Source organism: Crinia signifera, chromosome 3 (assembly GCF_055691185.1).
Source record: "Crinia signifera chromosome 3, ASM5569118v1, whole genome shotgun sequence".
Lineage (NCBI taxonomy): Eukaryota > Metazoa > Chordata > Amphibia > Anura > Myobatrachidae > Crinia > Crinia signifera.
Window position 1 is genome coordinate 232,386,744 of NC_139219.1, and position 24,226 is coordinate 232,410,969.

Here is a 24,226-nt window from a genome sequence, read left to right on the forward strand (position 1 = left end):
ATCTAATATCCTATCAAATTTATGGCTAGTGCTAGATAGCCCAGACGAGTTTCCACTATAAATTGACATCACAAGCACTGGTCCTGCTCCTTAATCCTGGTCACAGATACATTACAGATGCACGTTAATCATGTTGGGAAAGGATAATTGGTTACAGCCGCGAAATACAGGCATTGTTTGTGTATAACTGAACCATCCTATGCTGTCTATTGTAAAGGATTGATATGGGAAATGACTTTCCTGGTAGATAATCTATGTCAGAATCATCTGAAACACTTAGCCCGTTTCTATTAGCTTGCTCTCCTGTTGGGTGATGAGTATTGGATGTATGCTGTAATAGTTGTTGTTTGGGTGAAGAAAACAAAAAGACTAGATTGATCAACTGACCCGTAGCCTATAGCATACATAGGTTTTTCTTGCCTTTAGTAGAGTGGAAGTGTCTACTTGGAGTTGTGAAGCCTTGTGTTCCATGCACATTTACTGCTGCCACCTGGAACTGGTACCATCTGCCTGGCCTCACATCTGTCATATTGAAATGATGAGCTGCTGTCTGTAAGAAAGGGACAGCGTATCATTATTAAATGTATCAAAATAGAGATCTGCTAATGGAGAAATATGTACTCAAACTTGTTTTTTTACTTTATATTTCACTGTTATTAATAAAAGTTATGGGTAAAAGTTATTCTAAGGTTATACGTATCCCAACACAGAATGACACATACTGTAGGCTCGTATATTTTATAGGGTGGTGTCACATGGCAAAGCTAGGAAATCACAGCATTCATAACCATTGCATGGCTGCTGGTGTGGCAGATTGAAGTGAAGGGAGAACGTGTCTGCTGTTACAGAAGAGCTGTTGCATTTGCAATATGTATACATTGGGTGATGTAGAGTTTGTCACCAGAAATGCAGCTGTAAAATGTACCACATTTTTTTGTGTGTCAACTTGCAGATCTAGATGAATCTTATGTCAGTGTCAGAATATGGGCCAGTTTTTTTTACACCAGACATAAACAGTATGGAACTGATTCAGTAGTGGATGTAGAAGTGTCGATATCGTTAATCAGTGCACACCACTGTGAGCCCTTGAACTAGTTGCATTCATGAAATTGCAACCACAGTCCAAAGGCCCCGATACATTAGTCCTAAGTACAAGTCGGACCCAATTCCCCTTGAAATCCCCCAGCAGCTCCCTGGGAGACTCACTAATGATTTGGCACTCAATGTGCCTTTTGTGCATGTGATAAATCTCTTGCGATTTATCGCATGCAAAACTCGCGTGGAGCTGCAGGCATGGGACAAGAGAATTCCGACCCCTTGCCTGTTTTCATCCTGCTATCTAACCACCACCCCCTCGCTTGCACCTCTTGTAATCTGTCTGTCTCCCTTTCCTACTAGATTGTAAGATCCTCCGAGTAGGGCCTTCTTCCCTCCTGTTGTCAAAGCCCACTTCTCTTCACATTTCACTCACAGCTCTCCTTTACTCCAACACTCAGTGACCATCTTCATACTCATCTCCATCATTGGCCTCAAGCCTCTAGTTGTATGTTGATTGGGTCCTCACTACTTACATTTAAGCTGTAATGTGTATTGAACTGTGGTGCTCTTTATTTGTACTGTATTTTTGTTATTTATTCAATGTTATGCCAAGTTTTGTCTCCCTGTATTGTTCCTTTGTACGGCGCTGCGAAACACTTGTGGCGCCTTATAAATAAAATTATAATAATAATAATAATTCAAAATAACCCAGAGCTGTCTCAGCGGCTGCCCTTTCTTTTATATGGGTTTTTTTTTGAGTGTCCAGCCTGCTGCGCACCACCTGTCAGGGATGCAGAGTGGGATGAGCGCCTCTCCTAACCGGCACTTCCCTGCTCTGCATATAAGTGTGTGCCAGTGGTGCGGCACCGCTGGCACATACCTAGTATCATATCAGATGCAATAGCACCCACGATGTGCCGCTGATGGCTACAGGTACCAGTTATCTTACTTGCAGGCCACCTGACCTCCGATTCTGGGCCAATGCACATCCAATCGGATGTCTGACACATGGGGCCGATTTCACCCAATTTCTCTGTTCTCTGGCCGATCTGCTGGAATCGGGTGAAATTGGGCCCAAATGGCATAGTTTATGGGGGCCTTAAATGCTGGCGAGGGGCAGCAACACAGCATTTCGGAGCATCAACACGTGTATGGACCATTTTGCGGGGCAGATCAGCTGCACAACGTCAAAAGTAGCCCCTGCAACACAAAACATGGTGGCCAGTCGCCTTCCTTTGCAGATACGCTGAGCAAGCAGGGGGGTACTCAAGAGATGTGATGGCAAAATTTTACAATGTATTGCAGGGAGGGTCCCGGTATGCAGGGGTGTTCTTTCCCTGTGCTTGGCGGCCCCCCATATGTTAGTGACAGCAGTTTTGTGGATCTTTACAAAGCTACAACTGATACTGTATTAGGCCCTACAGTATATGCACCAGAAGTATATTTCATGGATTTACAGTGCACAGTGGCTGGAGGCGGAGTCACTGCTGCTTTATTGGTTACTTTATATGGCACACAATAAAATCCTAGCTGTCAATTTTGTTCAACAGTTTAGAGACTACAAGCAGACATCTGATTGGGTGCAATATAATGTCATCATTTTTGCTATGCCCTACTATATGTTTTTTTTTATGAAAACATTCACATATTTTTATTTCTCCTAACAAATGACATTTTCAGCCATATGTACTAACCACAGCTATCGTTTGCCAAGGTGTGGACTGATCCTCACTGGGCTGAATACCATAATTCCATCGTCTTTGGAGGATATACAGAACTGGCTCAGCAGAAATGTTGAATCTGGAGTTCCAAGTTATCTCCACACTTCTGTTTGTATGTTCATTAAATGTAAATTCACTGTGAGGTTTCAATGGGACTCCTGCAAGAACAGATGAAGTCTTAAAATTATAAGATTATCTTCATTGCAATAAAACTAAGATAATTAATCTTTTAATCATATCCTAAGACTTGAAAAAAAACCCATAAAAACAGCAATGACAATCCTTTTGAGGATTGTCTGGTAAGTAACAAAAATAATAAAAAAAAACCCTAAAAGTTGTGAAATGCTATCCATATGAAAGGTGTTTCAGAGGTTTCGTGCATAGGTTGAGTAGATACAATCTGGTTGTGAACTGTAATTTCTATAATTAAGTTTTTGTGAAATGTCAGGTTACAGAACTGTATATAAAGGGTACATCAAGGGGAGAAGGAAAGACTAGGCTTGTCGTTATTGTGGTGCACCGTAAGGAGGTATTTTATATAAAATATAACTTTTATTCAATTATTCACTTAAAAAGCGACATATAAAACCAAAGACATACAAAATGGACAATTAACACAAAAGTTTTAAAATTGAGGAAATTTCTGGTCCTGATGAAGCGAGCAGCGACACGCGTGTTGACCGTGTCCACCTAGTGACTGCACCCAATTGTCCTCCTTTATGATTTGTCATTGAACATTGTTTTGTCACATCAGTGTGCGCAGCCCTCCGGCACTGTCCAGTGGGCGGTGAAGGCACATGGTTCATTGTTAAACTGTGCCTCCCCTCCCCCCATTCCACCTTTGTCCAGATACAAATGGTGAATACTTACCTAGTTCTGCAGATTAGGGACAGTTACACCCGCCGTCAGACCGAAGGCTTTACCCCGCTGGTGCCAGGACATTTGTCAGCATCAAGGGTGCGCTGTAATCCGGATCTGTCCGGGGTGACAGGGCTAGTATTTTTGTATTGTTTAGGGTATTGCAAGTGTGCACTTATATAGAGAGACCGCAAGCATTTAACCCCGGTGATGCTAATTCATTCTATGTGCATCATGAATATGCTATAAAATTGGGATCTCTGATTTATCTATAACTCAGTCTGTTGGAAGGTCAGCTGGGTGGCACCTATGAATTGATAAGGTGATATATTCACCACACCAGCTGATTACCCTCCAGACAGTTATATCATCACCTAACACTACCTATTACCCAAACAGAGAGACCATTAGCATTTAACCCCTCTGATGCCAATTCATTCTATGTGCACCATTAATATGCTACAAATTTGGATCTCTTGATTTATCTATAACTCAGTCAGTTGGAAGGTCAGCTGGGTAGCACCTGTGAATTGAAAAGGTGATATATTCACCACACCAGCTGATTACCCTCCAGATAGTTATACTGCCATCTAGCACACATGTAATACTGCCTCTAAAAACTTGGCAGACCTAGACCTATCAGATCATTATATCTCCCCACTATAACCATATTTAAAACAACTAGTGTTGGAGTACCCTAGCAATTAGAGGATTAGTACTCATCATTGTAACTTAAAGGCTACTCAGATATAACACTATCACATGGGTAGAATTCACTGATCTGTTCAGGTCTGCAGATTACTCCCTATATAGTAAGACGCACTGCTGTGACAAACAAAAACCACAGGATACTGTGACATTGGGGTCTCACTACGTGAGGAATCTTTTCCTCAATTTTAAAACTTTTGTGTTAATTGTCCATTTTGTATGTCTTTGGTTTTATATGTCGCTTTTTAAGTGAATAATTGAATAAAAGTTATATTTTATATAAAATACCTCCTTACGGTGCACCACAATAACGACAAGCCTAGTCTTTCCTTCTCCCCTTGATGTATTCAAATTTCTTGTCAAAAGGTAGCACACCCCGCCAATATCACTGATTTAAGTGTAATAAATACTGGGGGCCTCTTCTGATATTTACATTATCAGTACCTAGTGCGACGAGCCCAACTTTGTCTTTCTGTATATAAAGGGCCCTACATACGCAGAGATTTGTGCCAGAGATTCATAACAGGAGATTCAGCATGAGAGATTTCACTCTCTCAGATAATGAGTCACATACAGAGAGATTGGGGTCAGAGATTCATTATGGGAGATTCAGCATGGAAGATTTCAAATCTCATGGGTCATTATAAAATCCTTGCAATAAAATAATACATAAAAAATGGCTTGGGGTCCCCCCCCACGAGCATGACCAGCCCCTGGGCTCTAGGACCAGTCCTGGTTTCCAAAATATTCTAGAAACCAGCACCGGGCTCAAACAGCCATCAGGGTAATGCCACAGACGGTTATTATATAAGGTCCCGTGGCCAAAGCATTACCTCTGTGGCTGGTCAGCCCAGGCCAGGTCCCTGGGGGAGTGGGGACCCCCCCCAATAAAGGGGACACCCCCATCCAGGGCTCCACTGGCCCGGGCTGAAGCCCGAGGCTGTCCCTGGCGCCCCTGTGCGGTGGGCGCCAGGCTGATAAACTATTAAATCATTGGTGGCCAGTGGCCTTATATATAAACATTGGTGGTACAGTGTACCCCCCCCCCCCCCCCTCGCAACCAACCGTGGTGGCACAGTGTTAAAAAAAAATACTTACCAGCTCTGGAGTCTGTCCAGCGTTGCATCCTCTCCCTGCAGTAGTGCAGCTTGTGAATGAAGAGGGCGGGCGCGTCGGCTTCAGCACGGCTTCATAGAAGTTGCGATGTGAGTGCTGCAAAGCCAAGCAGATAGTGGCTACAGACTGGTCATGTAGCTACTGCATGCTAGTGCAGCAGCATGATTTCACTTGAGACTTGCACACCAACCAATGCCTACTGCAAGTACTGGAAGCCATTTCCAGGTGTTGTCCAAGAACTGCAGTGTCATTACGACACTGCACATAGACACAAATCCAGGAAAGTGGTGGATTTTCTGTCTGTCTGCATTCAGGAGCTTGGTCAACCACTATACAGTCCAGACCTGTCCCCCTGTGACATCATTGTGTTCAAGCACCTATCACACACACCTTCTTCAGACTGGTCCAAATGCTTCTTCAAGCAGGTTGACTCCTCCTCCATTTTGATTTTTTTTTAATGTTCACTGTTTGTAAATACAGGTTGAGTATCCCTTATCCGAAATGCTCGGGACCACGAGCATTCCGGATAAGGGAATATTCCGTTTTTTGGAATATTTTTTTTAGGCATACTTACCTGCCCCTGGTGGGTCCCCGATGGTCCCTCGGCGTCCATGGAGTCCTCCGGCGTCCCGGCAGGCCACCAGCACCGTCTCCGGCGTCTCCAGTGGTCCCAGGAGTGCTTTGCGCAAGTTCCCAGGCGCACCGGTGACGTCACCGGCGCGCGCGCGCACTCGCGCAAAGCACTCCTGGGACCGCTGGAGACGCCGGAGAGGATGCTGAAGGCCTGCTATGGACGCCGGAGGACTTGGTAAGTATTAAAAGAGGGTTGGGGGGGGGGGGGGATTTGAATTATTCCAAAAAACCACGGTTTTTGGAATAATTCGGATACGGGGTGCCCGGATACGGGATACCCGACCTGTATACTGTAATACATACAGAAAAGGACCAATGGCGATGAAGAGGTGTTTACCATCCAATGAAAAAGATAAAAAGATATGATGACAAAGGTTAGAACCTTTAATAGCAATACTCTTGGTCACAACACAGGAGGGGGTTCTTCGTTAGCGTACCCGTACTCACACTCAGAGTTGAGGTTATGTGCTCATAAAGGTATCTTTCGTAACACTAGGGAATTTCACCACAAGTGGATTTCGATAACCAAATGCGTACCGTACTCACAAGTCGGAATTGCTGGTACAGGCGCATAAAGGTTTCTTTTACTTGGAGAAAGAGGCCCAAATCTCTCATTTGCAATATGTTTCCATTAGCACCATATAAAAGACAAAGAAGCCTCTTTCAGGAAAGGGGGGTACACATTTATTTATGTAAAAACAGAATGATGGGGAGCACCAGATGTAAAAAGCACGGTACCTGGTGACTGGGGTATTGGCCTTATACCCCAATCATAACCGCATGCAAGTGGTAAATCTCCCCCAAGGCAGTACAGTAAGGCTCCTCTCCAGCCAACGCGTTTCGACAGGATAACCTGTCTTTTTCAAGGCTTGGAGAGGAGTACATGCTAAGCCAGTATTTATACCTATGCACTCATTAGACCTCCCCCGGAAGTGAGGGGAAAACGGAAGTGTAGGCCCGTTTACACAAACTCCGTTAAACTGGAGTTCAACAGTTTTCAGAAACACCTAGAGGTGACCAGGGGATTAGCGCTGTTTACCTCCTGAATTTGTAGCCAAAAACGAAGGTTCTATCAGGCAGAACTGGAGCCCTTTGGATGCGTGGAACGCACGCGCTTCGGGCTATGGAACGCATGACGTCTTCCGGCGTCTGCGTCATATCCGGCTTTCAGGATCACTCGGCCGCGTGTTAGTAACCTGTAGCGCTGGGAGACTGTGTACGCCCACAGAATCCCCCGCTGTTATGGCCGTGGAACGCACGGCCATATTGAAGGCAGTGGCTGGCTAGATTTTAATGCTTGGAACGCACGGCCATATTAGAAAAAAACGGGCTGGTTAAAGTGCAGAAAAAGACGTGCAGGGTAATAAATACCGGCTTATTACAAAGAATGAGCAAAGATAAAATATATGGTGGACATAATACATGTTAAAACGTTAAATTGTATGTGGGTACATAAAAATTAGTAAAAAACGTTTTCAAATAAATTAATATAGAAACGTTAAAAACATTAAAAACGAATGAAAAATTAGAGGAACCACTTGAGCTCGAAATCTGAGTTCAAGCCATGTGGAGATAGTGACTTTAAGTCAAAAATCCATTTCATCTCCTTTCTGGCGAGATTGGTGTCTTTATTCTTGTGTCGCCAGTTGTCTTTAATAAGTTCCAATCCCCAAAAACCTTTAATTTGATTTGGGGAACAGTGGTGAACCTCTTTAAAATGTAAAGAAAAGGGATGATCCACATTGCCCTTTTTTATATTTCTAATGTGTTCGGACCACCGGACCTTCAAGGTCCTGATGGTCTTACCCACGTACAATTTATTACAGGTGCACATAATGACATAAATTGCATATCTAGAATTGCATGTCATAAAGTGGTTAAGTTTAAAAACCTGTCCATTGAGGACTAATTCCACTGTTTTTTTATCAGTGGTACCACATGATTTACACATAGAGCAATCCCCGCATCTATGGAAACTCTTGTTTCTGATTAATCCTCCCAAAGGTTTCTCTATAAATGCACTAGAAGTTAATTTATCTTTTATATTGGGCGCTCTTTTGTAGATAAATCTTGGTTTATTAGGTAGGATATTGGCAAGGACTGGATCACGGAGTAGTAAATCCCAATTTTTTCTAAAAATGGACTCTACTTGGCGGTGATAGCTGTTATAGTTAGAAATGAAGGCCACATTTGTTCCAGTTTCTACTGGCTCTTTACTTTTCACTTCTAACAATGATTCTCTAGGGATGCCGTCAACTTCCTCTAGAGCCTTATCCAATTTATTGGATTTATACCCTTTCTGTAGAAATTTCAATTTCATTTCTTTAGCACTGGCTTAGCATGTACTCCTCTCCAAGCCTTGAAAAAGACAGGTTATCCTGTCGAAACGCGTTGGCAGGAGAGGAGCCTTACTGTACTGCCTTGGGGGAGATTTACCACTTGCATGCGGTTATGATTGGGGTATAAGGCCAATACCCCAGTCACCAGGTACCGTGCTTTTTACATCTGGTGCTCCCCATCATTCTGTTTTTACATAAATAAATGTGTACCCCCCTTTCCTGAAAGAGGCTTCTTTGTCTTTTATATGGTGCTAATGGAAACATATTGCAAATGAGAGATTTGGGCCTCTTTCTCCAAGTAAAAGAAACCTTTATGCGCCTGTACCAGCAATTCCGACTTGTGAGTACGGTACGCATTTGGTTATCGAAATCCACTTGTGGTGAAATTCCCTAGTGTTACGAAAGATACCTTTATGAGCACATAACCTCAACTCTGAGTGTAAGTACGGGTACGCTAACGAAGAACCCCCTCCTGTGTTGTGACCAAGAGTATTGCTATTAAAGGTTCTAACCTTTGTCATCATATCTTTTTATCTTTTTCATTGGATGGTAAACACCTCTTCATCGCCATTGGTCCTTTTCTGTATGAACTGCATCCACGTGGGGTTGAGTGGTGACCCCTTCTTTCGGGCCGGCAGAAGAAGAGTGACTGCGCCTTGGGACTGATTATTTTTTGCTTGTTTCTGTATACTGTAATACTTTGTGTGCAGTCACACATTATTGCACACAACTCATATCTATAAAAGTTTGTCAAGATTGAATATTTTGCTGTTAGCTGTAAAGAGGTAAGAGATATAAAAAAAAGTAGGTACCTAATCTGCCAAATACAAAATGTTAAAAGGGAAATTCCAATGACAATCCTAAATATGCCCCAGTACCCACAAAACCCTTCTAGTCTGTGTTGTTTACAGTTACACAAAAAAGTAAATGCTATACAAAATTATTATTATTATTATTATTATTATTATTATTATTATATTCTCAATATACAGCATTATTGAAATATCTGTAATGTAATGTGTTAAATCCAATGGCTTTGACCAATTTTTTTCTGAAAATTTGAACCATTTTCCATATTCCAGCATTTGAGAGTAAATAGTTGATTGTCCTCAGCTTCCATACATTTGTCTCATACAGATTTGTCTCATTGTTTTATATGCATATTACATTTACTTTTCCGATAAAAGAATTAGGTTATAAAAAGATTACCTTTAAGCATGTTAACTGGCATCTGGCAGGTGAAGCCACAACCATTGGCACAACACTTCTTTTTGCCAGGACATTCTCTGTCTGCATTACAGCTCAGCACACATGCAGCTGCAAACCCAGATGCTCTGTGTGGGGAAGGGCACTGCCCCTGTCTTGTCACATGCAGGGATCTCAGGAACTCACAGCTGGCCAAACACTCATGGTGGTTCTAAGTGAGGAACAAAGGAATCAATATCAGATACTAATGATGAAAGTGTAAGGTGTGTGTGTATACAGTATATATAGTAAGAGCTACTATACTTGGTAAAGTGCTGGGAAATGGTGCTGATGATTCAATGTAAAAGTATCTGTCTCTCATTCCTTTTTTTCCAAAAAATTGTAACAGTGTAATGTGGGTTAGGTGAAAAGAGGGAGATTACTAGACTAATGAGGGAGAGAGGGAGATTGCTGCTATTTCAGGGAGTCTCCTGCAGAATGCAGGAGGGGAGGCAGCTATGAGCTGAGGTCATAAATTAGTTCAGTACATTGGTGCAACTGGCCTCAGCCAGTTTTATTAGTGAATCAAACAAAACCGAAATAAAGCATCAAGATAAATCCTTGCCGCATGGCTATAACTATACACAGGATAATCTCCTAACTCACTAAAAAACAAAAACAGTAGCATACTAGTCAAAGATAGCAGGTTGTCTCTTGCATGGAGAACTGCATAGTGTCTCCACCAGGCACAGACCTCCAATAAAGGGGCATACACACGTAGAGTTGTGTTCTAAGCAATTTTGCTAAGCTATTTAGGGTAGACTATTTCCCTGTGTCAAGATCGCCCATGGGGCGCACATACACATGCAGAGATTTGTGCTAAGCGATTTTGCTAAGCTATTTAGGGTAGGTGATTTCCTGGTGTCCAGATCGCCAATGGGGAGCACATACACACGCAGAGATTTGTGCTAAGTGATTTTGCTAAGTAATTTTGCTTAAGCAAAAAAAGGCCGGGTAGTGGTTCAGAATGAGATATTGCGATCAGTATCTCGCATTCTGTACATGCTCAGAGATTTGCAGTCACTTGCTAAGCAATTTGACTAGATTTTGACTGCATGCACGGACTTAGTTAGCAGGAGATAATTAATCTCTCGGGGCATACGCACGGAGAGATCTGTGCTTACTTTCTTAGCAATTTAGCCAGAATGCTAAGAAAATAGCACAAAATCACTCCGTGTGTGCGCCCCTTAATTCTCAGTCTAGCAGCCTTTTTTATATAAACCCCCACAGCTGGAGCTACTGATTAGCCGTATGTGGGGCTAACAGCCCAAAGACCCGAACTAATGGATGGTGAACCCAGGAAGTAGGATCTTCGAGCCCTTCCTACTGCATATGGGATTTGGATACATCCTGAATGGTTGTACACATGTTGCCACCTACAAACGATTCCTTTTGTCCTCTATGTGTACACCATTGCAAGACCATTGTGATTTAGAGATGTGGTCAGGCATCCAATAATCGCTCTGCTGTATTGGTATCGGGATAGTGTAAACTCTGAACCAGGCCCTTAGCCTACTTCAAAAAGTATTTTTTATTGCGCCTAATTATAGGCATTGATTACAAACTTTGAATCAGCATAACACATGTATGGCAGCATGAAATGAAGAACATGTTTATTATATAAAATTATGGTCACAAAAAATAAAAACATTACCTCACATTTCCTATGACACTGTTTTGGCTTGGAGTCCAACTTCCCCATACATGGTTTTAAACACTGAAACAATAGTAATAGCACTAAGGAAATTAAAAACTATATTCTACAGTCCCACTGCTATTACAAAAACAACATATGCTTTACTTCCATTCTAACAGATATGACTGGTGCCTGGTTCATAGCTCTACACGATAGACAGTTCATAGGTCAACCCCAAATGGTCGACAGTTAGAAGGTTGACATTTAAAAGGTAGACAGGTTCAAACAGTCAACATGACAATAGTTGACACACATATGATCACTCTATAGATAGAGACGTTCCCTATGTTCATGGACTGAACTATTGCACCATAACTGTATTCTTTATGGTCAACAATATTTCAAGTATATATAGTGCGTTACTGTAAATTTGACATCACTGTCACCATTGCCAATACCACAAATGTTCTTGGTCTTTACCTTCATGTTTCATGCATTGTATCTATATTGTTTCATACATATAAGGATGTCAATTATGTAAATGACTAAGCACAGGGCCATCTTAATGTATGGGCTCAATGTTGCCCAATGGCCCCTAATTCTGGGAGCCTACGAGCTGGGGCAGATTGGGATGTGGGCATCTGCCTCCTGAGCTTTTTGGGATGCATAGAGAATGCTGCCTGGTGATATCCATCAATCAGAGTCCAGCATTCTCCAGGTCCTCAAAGCCTGCAGTCAGACAGTAAATGGCTATCGGTATGTTGATTGGTGGATGGCAGGCACTATCCACCATTCAGAGTGCTGACAACCATTTACTGTATGGAAGCAAGTGGAAAGATGGGGCACAGATCCACAAGAGGGGGTTCTTATGATTTTTGTTAACATTTTTTTGTGAATGGGTGTGGAGGGGCCTTAAATGCATCGCTGTGCTGGGGGCCTACAATGATGTTAAGATGGCCCTGATGGGTGTGGTACAGGGGTCCGACAGTCGGGATCCCGACAGTCATTAGCCCAACATTGGGATCCCGACTAGCCGGACCAAGACAGCATGGTGAGCGCAACTAAGCCCCTTGCGGGCTCGCTGCGCTCGCCACGCTGCGGGCACGGTGGCTCGCTACGCTCGCTATCTGTTCTATTCTCCCTCTATGGGGGTCGTTGACCCCCTTGAGGGAAAATAGCAGGTGGCCGTCGGGAACCCGGCTGTCGGTGTTTTGACAGTGTGGATCCCGACGTCGGGTAAATGCCTGTCGGGACTCCGTCCAGCACCCGGCCCTGATTATTTATTTATTAACAGTTTCTTATATAGCGCACACATATTCCGCAGCGCTTTACAGGGAATATTTGAATATTCACATCAGTCCCTGCCCCAGTGGAGCTTACAGTCTATATTCCCTACCACATGTACATGCACGCACATTCAATCTGGGGTGCATTTTGTTGGTAGAAATCGGAGTACCCAGAGGAAACCCACGCAAGGTGATGCTAACCAGTTATGCTAAGTATTACACCATCCGTACGGCCCCTGACTATGTAGCTATATACCATTCTGACACCAAATAAAGATATTTATGCATTTTACCTTTGTTGACACATCTGTAACAAAATCACAGCATTCGCCAAGAAACCAACATATCCTGTCGAGCGCATATATGAATAGCAACTGGGCTGAATGCAGCGAGGCACATTGCACAATGCCTCATGACTGTAGCACGCCTTGCAAGGGTACATGTGTTCACTAAATTGACTCATATATAGTGAAACATAACCGACACATTTTGTATCTCTGGGCCTTTTTGATCAGTTAATCTTCTGCATGCTGACCATTTAGGGTTGACCTATTGAGTGTCCATCTGTTTACTACAGATCAACTGGACCACACCCAGCATGACCATATGTAATAATTTAAAGGGGTGATTCTGAAAAAAAAATAGCATTTATATTATGTAAATATAACTTACATGTAAATATATTATGTAAATATAACTGACTGTAATTGTGCAATTAAATAGTATGGAAATAAAAGCAAACATCTCAGAATTTGAAAGGCATCATGTGGTACTGTCTTCTAATTAGTCCAATAAGCTTCTATTTGAGCTCTAAAATAGTGTTTCTAGGTCTTCCCATCACTATAATGTCTTCTCACACTTAATAAGGTTGTCACCATGGTTGTATCCTTGGTGTAGCTTGTTGTGATAACCCTTGTACTGCCCTGGGAGCTCTGAGCAATGCTGTTGTTACTCTGTTGTAGACCACCGAAGATAAAAGGGACAGAACAGAGCGGAGAACACATTCTGTGCGTCTCTGTGTAAGAAAATAGACAGTAATATTCTGTGTTTTGTGAGCTTTTTCTGATAACACACATTTTTAATACCACGTCTTTCATTGCTGATGTATGTATGTATGATGTATGTATGTATGGACAATTACCTGTATAGCGTGATCTAGAGATTAAAAGTAGATACCATCAATCTGCTTATAGCTTAGTTTAGTTGATGAATAAGTCTATCCATGGGTTTCTCTTTTATTACAACAACACTGAGATGATGCTTGTACCAGATTGTACAATGCTATAAACTACTAATGACTTGTAATTAGCATGAATGAATGAATAACAACAAACATTACCATCAAAGCTATCCAAGCCTGGAGGACCAATTCCTGATACAGGACCACATAGGGGTTTATTTACTAAGATGGGAGTTCTATTGAAGGTTGGATGTTGCTGTGGGCAACCAGTAAGATTCTAGCTATTGTCTTCTAGAAGGTGCTAAATAAATAAAAAATTTAAATTGAAAAAATTAAGTAGATTGGTTGTTCCTAGCAACATCCCATCTTCAATAGCACTTCTATCTTAGTAAATAAACCCCATATTGTAAAAGGTGTGGCACCTCATATTATATACAGTATATATAATATTTCACGTTTCCTATTTATCTATCAGTGGTGATGTTGAAGAAAACTCCTCTATCCAGTGGTGATGTAGGAGGTACTGGGGTCATTGTACCATTTACATTTCACTGACATCTACTGTTAAGCTTGTTTTGTATTTCGAGCTGTAAAGACAATGTGTGAAGCACTTTGAGTCCGATTGGGAGAAAAGTGCTATATAAATATCATTATTATTATTATAACATGCCTGCTAGCTTACATGTCTGACCTACAGAGGGAAATTTACTAAAGAAAATTTGTAAAAAATAGGTGTATTTGTATCCAGAAATACACTTATTTTTGACATTTACTATCCTGAAAATACGGCAATTCGTGTTCGTATTGATAGCACATCAATGTGACTACGAATTGCCGTATTTTCGGGATAGTAAATGTCAAAAATAAGTGTATTTCTGGATACAAATACACCTATTTTTTACAAAGTTCCTTTAGTAAATTTCCCCCACAATCTCACGTAACACAGTGCATTGATGTGTTTGATGCATGCCAGTCTTGCATGGTGCAGAGTTTGGATATACTCCTACTGCAGCATTCCTGGTTTAATATAAATAGATTCATTAATTACTGGAAGTAAACTTAAGGTATCCTGACAAACTGAACGTTATTCCTGCCAACAATCAAACCATAGATATTAATTAGAGAACATTAATTTGCACTCACCTGTGAGCACCGCCGCTTATTACCACACCATGTCAAAATGTCATCATTCTGCAAGAGGAAATGCAGCACAATAAAGATCAATGCTCTGCATAAAAAAATGTAAAGAATCACTGGGTGTTCTGCACCAGTAACAGATGGAGACAAGGCCATAGATTTCACTGGTGTGGAGCATTAGGTCGACCACATGACTTAAATCGACACACTGAAAATGTTGACATTGCTTTAGGTCAACAGGGTCATTAGGTCGACAAAAGCATTACGTTGACATAGGGAATGTTGACCGTCAAAAAAGTCGACGTGGGTTTTATACATTTTTGTCCCGAATGTCGACACAGTCTCCATGCTTCAGGCACAGTGCCTCACTACACTTGGCACACTATTCTATTCTACCTCCATGCCCTGGTGGATGGTAGGGCATGAAATACCGTGTGTCAAAAAAATGTGGAAAAGCCATGCCAACCTTTTGACTGTCGACCTTCCTCATGTCAACCTAATGACCATATTGACCTAAAGCCATGTCGACCTTTTGAGTGTGTCGACCTAATGCCTGTCGACCTACTGCATGTTTACCTTTTTGAATGTCGACCTAGTGACCGTATGCTATTATTTCAGTCTTGTATGGCATACAGTATCAGCTCTGTTGTCCATAAAATCTACCCTACAGGTTGATGCATTATTATACTGGTTACCTGTAAGAAGCCGTTTAAGCCAAGTTCAGAAGTCATAGGAGCGGCATACACTACAACGATAGGTCTGACCCTGAAGTCGGGTGTTATTTCCCTTGAACTTCCCCTGGACCCAGGGACATCTTTTCGTATGGGCTTATTGGGCACTTGCCCAGGGGACCCAGATGTATAAGGGTCCTATGCTGATAGCTGAGGATACCCTTTTTCCAGGGATACCAGAAGTCATATTTCTCAGGTTCTCTCTGACTTACAGTTTTTAGAGAGTATATTCCAAAATCTGGGACTCTTCCCTTTCTGTGGACACTAGCGGCTTGTCTCTATCATGCCCAGAACCAGAGATATCAGCCTTCCAGCAGCCGGTCCCTGCTCCAGCTCCAAACGTTTGGTGTACAGTTTTATATTTTTGTCAATGGACTGCTCTGGCTCCTGATCTCTGATCCCCAAGTCCCCAGCACCTCCTGAAAGTTGGGACTCTAGGTTTTTATACTATTGAAGGCTAAGAAATCTATTTCCAGATAATTGCGACATCTGCAGTCAAACAAGCTGCCCTTCCACCGGAAAATGACGAATATTATGCCCACTCCATTATTCAACCCTCCCCTGTGTATAAAACACCCCCTACCTCTCTGGAAGTCATTTACAAGGGACCCTTCATTCAGCTCAGTGACCCCTTCCACACATTACTGTTCACCCTCCCACCACCTGTGCAGTAAAGGAGTAATTAGCAGAAGTTACTACTCCAGGTCCTACATGTTGAATGGAAGATAGAGCACCCCCTGCCACCCATGGGACATCAAAGCTGCTGCTGATCGCACCCCCCACCCCTAGAAGGGGAGAATGGGTAAGGGCCCCAGTGCATTGCTTTGCCCAGGGGCCCAAACTTTTGTTAAGACTGCCCTGCCTGGACCTTCACGGTAGTGATTCCATCCAATTTGGATGGTGTCATTTTTGCATAAGATATGTCTAATGCGATTAATCAAGCCAAGATAAATCGCATGAGATATATCTTATGGTATATAATTGTACCACAATATATATCCAATGGGCTGAATTAGGGGGCTAGAGGTACTGGAAACGCCAATCAAACTTCCTGCGATATATTACATGAACAAAAAGCACTCCTTTGTTATCTGATTCCAAGCGATTTCAATAAATCACTGGTGCAGTACGATTGACCTAGGGGCTCCTATCCGACACTCACGGACCACTTAGGATCAGATGGAAAACACTTATGATTTGCCACTTTACAAACGATATATCTTCCCGAAAGGTCGTAATCAATGAAATTGTGCAAAATCGTTGTAATGTATGGGGGGCCTTAATCCATCCTATAGCTTGAAATGCAAAAACCAATTCATTTTACTGTCCCTGTATTAAACCAAAATACTCTGTAGCTCTTTCTTTTCAAGATGTTTCTTTCCTCCTCTGTATACATGTGATAAATGTCTCCACTGGCTCCCACTAGGGCAGCGGTCCCAAACCTTTTCCAGTCTTGTGACAGACATGCCCACATTAAAGGTGATTTTAAAATATTGCACTTAATAAAAACCAGAATCATTATATATTTTCCATGTTTTGATGTTATTTCTTTTAGGTGTTTCGTATGTTATTTTTACCCAAACTATATTGATTTTCTACCAATCTTATGCATGCTTTTATAATTAGGATTATTACACTATATATATATATAATCTTATATATATAATAAAGATACATGTTTCCTTTGACAGTAATACAAGAGAGCAGTTGAGCCAATTACCTGTAGACTTCTGAAAGTGGCAGACAGCTTGGTGATGTGCAGGGTCAGACAGCGTGATGTGCATCTGGCCAACATTATCTTCTTATCAATGTCTCCCCCATCCTTTTCCAGTCGCCTGCCTGCAGCAGGAGCTACTATGTTGTATAGCAGCAAAAGTACCAAATGACCATTGAATAACAGTCCAGCCATGCTCACAGGTACCTGCATCTCCTTCCCAGTGCTGTCCTACTTCTGTACATCCTGCAAGAAGTCTGTATCTGGAAAGACTCTTCCTTCTACCAGGGACACTCCCCCAGTCAGCCTTTCCCAGCTTCAACCAGGACCCCACACTATAACTTCTGTAACAGTACAGAAACTGACATGTATCCCCCGCTGCTCTGTGGTTGCTACATATGTGGTGTCTGAAATACATGATTTCACATAAGGTCATAGGAACAGGTGACAGAGTTTCTATGATGTAAGGGCAGGCACACATACCTGCATAATATACTCGTGGTGCCACGTTGAAGTGTGATGTCTTTGGATAGATAGACATGCCAGGTTTTATTTTATTTTATTATTTTATTCATAAAAATGTATTTATTTATTTATTTATTTATTTACAGTTTCTTATATAGAGCAGCTTATTCCGTTGCATTTTACAATTGGAAACAACAGTGATTAAACAAACTGGGTCGAAACAAACCGACATAGAGGTAGGAGTTCCCTGATCGCAAGTTTACAATCTATAGAAATACAGTATAATCCCAAACTTTCTAAATATCTTTGTTTTGAAAAAAACAAACAAAAACAAAACAGTATTCTTTTCTTATTATTTTGTTAGTATCTGACTTTAAATGGATTATGGGCCCCCGAACAAAGCAGTGCAGTGGGATCCCTACCTACACAACCTCCCCTCTCTCGGTGATCCCCACTGATAACTTTGGGCGTGATGATGTCACACCTGACACCTGACATTCAGTGTGACCAATGGAGGAGGAGGAGGAGGACAGGGGGAGGAGGAATACCAGCCAACGCCGGCAGTGCTAATGGGATTGTCGCCTACTTTAGGCTGCTGTGGGCCCCTATGCTCATGGGGCCCCTGGGCAGTAGCCCACCAAGCCCAGTAGAAAAGATGGCCCTAAAAATAAAAAGGCTTCCATAATGGCCTGGATGGCTTCTAAACTAACAGTAACATACCCTCCAACACGACCCATTCCATTAGGTACACAATGCACTGCTTCTGGACTTACATCTTAATTGATAATTGCAGTCACCTGTGTTCAGTGATGATAATGGTGTTCCAGCACAGGTGAAGGCAATCCTAAATAAAGAAAGAAGTCCAGAAGCAGAGCATTTTGTACCTAATGGAATGGGTCATGTTGGAGGGTATGCAGTAATAGCCCTCCTAGAATGCTTTGCATAGCTGCTCTTTTGTGCTTTGTATTTACAGCTATATTAAGCTTTACAAATGAACCTGAAAGTTCATTCCTGAATATTAACAACATCAAAAATACCATAAAGAGCCATCTTATAGAAAACTTTATACAAAGAATACAATGATAGTAAACACTGTTTAACTCATGGGTAGCCAACTCCAGTCCTCGAGAGCTACCAACAGTTAATGTTTTCCATGTCTCTACACAGAATCGCAAGTGAAATAATTAGTCAGTCAGTAATGAGTGCACCTGTGTACCTGTGAGGTGAGAGAGTAAGTAAGTTTTATTTGTATAGCGCACTTTCTCCAACAGGACGCAAGGCGCTTTACAGACATTAAAAATAACGATGCACATACTGCAATACAAAGGGTTATCAGTACAAGGAACAGGCAACAATGGCAGTACATCACACATACAGGTATGAAGTAGATGCATTCTAATAAGGGGCACGGACATGAGGAACATATTTACCGAGCTGTGCAGTACCCAGGCAGCCATTTAGCGGCACCAAATGGTAATTGCACAGCCAGCTAGGTAGCCAGTAACAGTACAGGTATATGTATACTAGATGTACGAGAGTACTATGAGGGACACGGGGAACATATAATTACCAGCAGGGGCGTAACTAGAACTGTGTGAGCCCCATAGCAAAATTTTGGAAGGGGCCCCACACCCCACCATTGTCACGAGAGAGAGAGGGGGAAAGAGTGTGGAAAGGAGAGACGGAGTGAGAGAGGGTGTAAGGGAGAGAAAGAGTGTGAGAGCGAGTGTCAGGGAAAGATAGTGATTGAGAAGGGGAGAGAGAAAGGGGGAGAGACAGGGAGTGTAATGGAGAGGAAGGAGGAGAGAGGGAGTGTTAGGATGAGACAGGGAATGAGAGAGAGAGAGAGAGAGAGAGAAGGTTTCAGGTTGAGAGGGGAGGGGGTATAGAGGAAGGAAAAGAGAGGAGGTGAGTGAGTAGAGGGGAGGCAGGGTAGGGGGAAAGTGGAGAGGCTGGAGATAAGGGGCTTGAATGGGTTGCGACAGGCATATTCCCCCCCCCCCCCCCCCCTCTCAACAGGTCCCCCCCCTCTCACCGGTCATCAGCGCTGGGTCTCCCTGTTCAGCAGCACTTCTTTTTTACATTGGCAGCTCAGTCTCTCCCGTGCGCAGCTCCAACAGCTTTACCTAGCAGAGCGTCTCCTGTCCTGTCAGAGTCATAGACAGCCCCCGCTCTTCATTGTGCAGCATCTCCTGCTAGAGGCACATGCAGCTCCGTCTTTTCCGGATGCCGCTCTATTGTGCCCCAGCTCTCCTGTGTGCTGGGAGCAATACATCTCCCCGTGGCTGAGCAATATATCTCCCCCGTGTGGTAGCTTAAGTGACTTGAGAGTAACTTAGATAGAAGGGAAGGGGGTTTGTCTTAGGCATGTGTTAACAAGATGATAATAATCGAGGTAATATCGAAAAAAACCAACATGAGACTAGTGATGACACAGTTGTCAAAAGTACTGGGTTGGTGGTGCTCCCAAAAGAAGTTCAGCAATGAAGCTATAACAACAAAGTGTGTCCAAAGAAGGACAAAGGAGGAACCTTTTAGGTTTTTGGGGCACACTTACAAAATCATGGAAATGGATGAAATATGTCTACAATTAAAACATAACTTTTATTACACTTTTTATAAAATGTAAGCGTCAATATTAGTATTAGTGTACATATGAACACACTTATTGTTATGTTAGGAGAAAATGATTGTTCCACGGTAACTACCCCCAATCAATGAAACAATTTGTGGGTTAATCCCTGTTCCAACCAATTGGAGAACATACAATCCTGACGTCAATGTTGTATTTAATATGAGTAGTACATCACTGGGTAATAGAAATAACATGGAGAGTAAAGTGGGAAAAGGTTCCTCATGGGGTACCAGGTGCCTCTGCCTCCCACAGTGTACATACAGCACCGAATATTCCCTACAGGTCTCCCAGCGGGTACTGATCCGGCCAGTCACTGCTTAGCTGCTGAGATCGGACAGGATCAGGCGGCACAGTGATGTGTGGTCATATACTCTGATGGATGAGAAGGCACTGGAATGGTATGCGGGACAACAGGCCGCTTCTGCTTTCCAAAGGATCAGCTCAGACACCAACCTGTTGCCATTAGGGTATTGCAGGGAGGGTCTGGTCATCCAATGGATGAGGGAGCAGTGAGGGGAGATTAGGAGAGATAAATGTGGTTGTTACGACGAACAGACGCTTCTGCTATCCACCATCATAATAAATATTGGATGGGGGTTGAGGGTGATAGTCTGTAGGCGCTCCCCACTAGAAGGTACTGGTTAATCCAGCTAATGTGGGAAAGAAGGGGTAATAAAAATGGGTAAATGTACCACCTGTACCGGAGGTCTCACTGGTGTCAGGGCCGGTGCAAGGCACCGGAGCGCCCCAGGCGAGTCGGGGTGGGGGCGCCCCGGTGTCTGCCGCCCGGGTACCTGTCCTGCGGCGCTGTGCGTATATAAAGCTGGCAGCGGGGGGTCCCGGCAGTCAATAAGAAATAACGAGCGCTATCCGCCGGGCTATACGGAAGTGCTTCTGTTTTGGAAACACTGGCCGCACGGCGCACACTGATTGGCTGAATCTCAGCCAATCAGCGTAGGCCAGTGTTTCCAAAACAGAAGCGCTTCCGCATAGCCCAGCGGATAGCGCTCGTTATTTCTTATTGACTGCAGGGACCCCCCGCTGCCGCCGCCGCCGCCAGCTTTATATACAGTACGCACAGCGCCGCAGGACAGGTACCCAGGCGGCAAGGGGGGCGAAATACCACCCTCCAGTGGCCGGCGCCCTAGGCAAATGCCTAGATTTGCCTAGTGGTGGCGCCGGCCCTGACTGGTGTCAATATTTGTAACTGAACACCTGTGTGAACACGTGGGGTTAGAATGTGCTGTGTAATAGAAAATGAGTCCTGCAACTGTTAATTCCTGAGTCGCGCGGACAGTCAGAAAAATTATCAAGTGTGGTATATAGTCCCTTTGCTTAATTGGTTAGACTTATACGACCTACACACATGCTGATATTAAGGCATTTTCTAAGCGATTTTGCTTAGTTTGGCAAAGTCGCTTAGAAAATGCCCTCACATCGGTGTGTGTGTGGGGGCTACATCGACAGCAATGCACGTCCCCGCGTGTCTTTGTCGCTGGCCGAGATTGATGAACAATGTCCATCATTATCGGCATCGGCAGGGTTCTCCCACCGGAGAACACTGGCGCTGTCTGCTCGCTTAGCACACAGAGCTGACAGTTCGCTCTGTGTGTGGGCTGTCAGCTCTGTGTGCTGAGCAGAACGGCCCGACATAGCACAGCTAGGTCGCCCTACACACATCGGCATGTGGGTAGGGCCCATTAAAACACAGTCGATAATTACACATCGTCTAATAAACTGTAGTAGAACCACATTTGAAGACAATAAACAACTGCAACATTTATAAGCCTAGTGTTAGGGAAACCTGATCACACACAACTGTGACAGCCGATTTCACAAGGCAGAGCCCAGAGTCCCTGATGTTACTACAATTTAAACTTAAATAAATACTATTCTAAGCAGCAATCAATTGGCAACAAGCATGCGTGATATTATATCCACTACAATGGCATATAAATATACCAAATGGCTGAGTTGTGGGGATAATGGCTGACACAAATATCTGATCGTGTAGTTAGTTGTATATACAATTGCTTAATTGGTTAATGCTGCAACTTAAACTCAAAGAGCAACAATGAATTTTCTAAGCAACAATAAATTGCAACAATAAATCACTAACTTGAAACATTTGGTCTCCAAATTGCCTATTTCATTTCTTGTTATATCAGTTTATTACTTATACAAATGAAGGACACAAAGTGGAAAACAGATAATTTGTACCTATTGACTGTCTTTTGAACTGTACAAGTCAGCAGCTTCCCAGGAGATAGATGGGGATTTCCTTGCACACCCCAGAGCTCAGAAGGATGTATTTATGGCCCTACTCCTGAACTTGTGACCTGCTTAACTGCCCTCATCCTAAGTATTATCACTTGTGATTGATATCTCTTACCCCCACAAAGAGGAGCTGTTCATTCCTGGAAAGCATCAAGTAGCAGATTCACACCATCAAACACCACACTAACCAACTAACAGCATTTTAATAGCCTTAATAGACAAGGTGTCCCAATACTTGATATCTTAAATAGAGCTAAGGTTACAAGTTCACACTGCTAACACTTGTATAGGATGTTAACCATTTGTTGTCGGAAGCTCTTAGGTAATTGCCATAAAAGAGGCAACATAAAACCACTAGAAACTCATCCTAATTGAGTATGTAATCATGACATTGTTACTTGCCTATGGTGCCTGGTTAGTGGTGTCAGTGATTATAATTTACTGCACACCATTAGTCCAAGTGATTGTTCTCATAATTATATCAGGTATTTCCTAAGCAAAAAAAGTGATTCATTTTATGACGATCCTTACTGAATATTTATTGTAGCTCATGATGCACTATTTACTCAAGTGTGTACTCTTTATCTGCACTACTATTGTTTTTCTTAAATATTTCATGGGTTATGTCTATTTTGTCAACATTTATTATGTCAACATTTATAATGTTGATGTGTGTCATGTCGACATTGACCACATCAACGTTGTTCATGTGGACACTAATGAAATGTGGGCATGACTAGATTGTCGACAGAACAGTCATGTGGTCCAGTGCGGACAGTGCACATTGTATGCCCTGACTAAAAGCCCTGCTCAAATTTTGCAGTGTTACTGGGCGATGCTGTGTTTTGCCTTTGACTGTTTGGTAACGTGTGTATGACTATTATTTGTATCCATAACATTGTAGTATTTATTAACAGTTTCTTATATAGAGCACAAATATTCCACAGCGCTTTACAGAGAATATTTGAACATTCACATCAGTCCCTGCCCCAGTGGAGCTTACAATCTATGTTCCCTACCACATGTGTACACACATATACACGCACACAGACATTCTAGGGTTAAATTGTTGGGAGCCAATTAGCCTACCAGTATATTTTTGGATTGTGGGATGAAACCGGAGTACCCGGAGTAAACAGTTAGGGCAATGGTGGGAATCGAACCCATGACCTCAGCGTTGTGAAGCAGTAATGCTAACCATTACACCATCCATGCTCGAGTATTATCATATTATTACTGACCTTGAAAAAGCTGCCCTCTTATGACAGCGAAACGCGTCAGTGATATAATTGGACCTGCTGTGGACACTTTATCCACCACCTGCTTATTTCTCTGGAACTTTTTACAACCTTCTCAAACACCTGGAGCACCTTATTTCTGGCACAGTGCACTTTATCAATAGGAGCCACATACAAACTTTGGATTGAGACTAATATAGTGGCTCATCAAATTGGAGTATCCATCCCATCTTCTACAAAGCACATACCTTAGAGAGGATCCCTACAAG

At 42.7% G+C, this 24,226-nt stretch overlaps 1 protein-coding gene across 1 annotated transcript in view; it reads right to left on the bottom strand.

The window, feature by feature from the left end:
• LOC146062675 (anosmin-1-like) overlaps positions 1-18,515 on the bottom strand; it is a 44,047-nt gene extending 25,532 nt beyond the window's left edge. Inside the window, exons 1-6 of the mRNA XM_083174740.1 lie at positions 17,349-18,515; positions 14,904-14,951; positions 11,313-11,375; positions 9,623-9,830; positions 2,733-2,917; positions 421-550 (exon numbers count right to left, since the gene is read on the bottom strand). Of these exons, the coding sequence (XP_083030866.1) occupies positions 421-550; positions 2,733-2,917; positions 9,623-9,830; positions 11,313-11,375; positions 14,904-14,951; positions 17,349-17,555 (841 nt within the window). The 5' untranslated portion in view covers positions 17,556-18,515. The remainder of the gene's footprint in view (positions 1-420; positions 551-2,732; positions 2,918-9,622; positions 9,831-11,312; positions 11,376-14,903; positions 14,952-17,348) is intronic.
• Between the last annotated feature and the right edge of the window lie 5,711 nt (positions 18,516-24,226).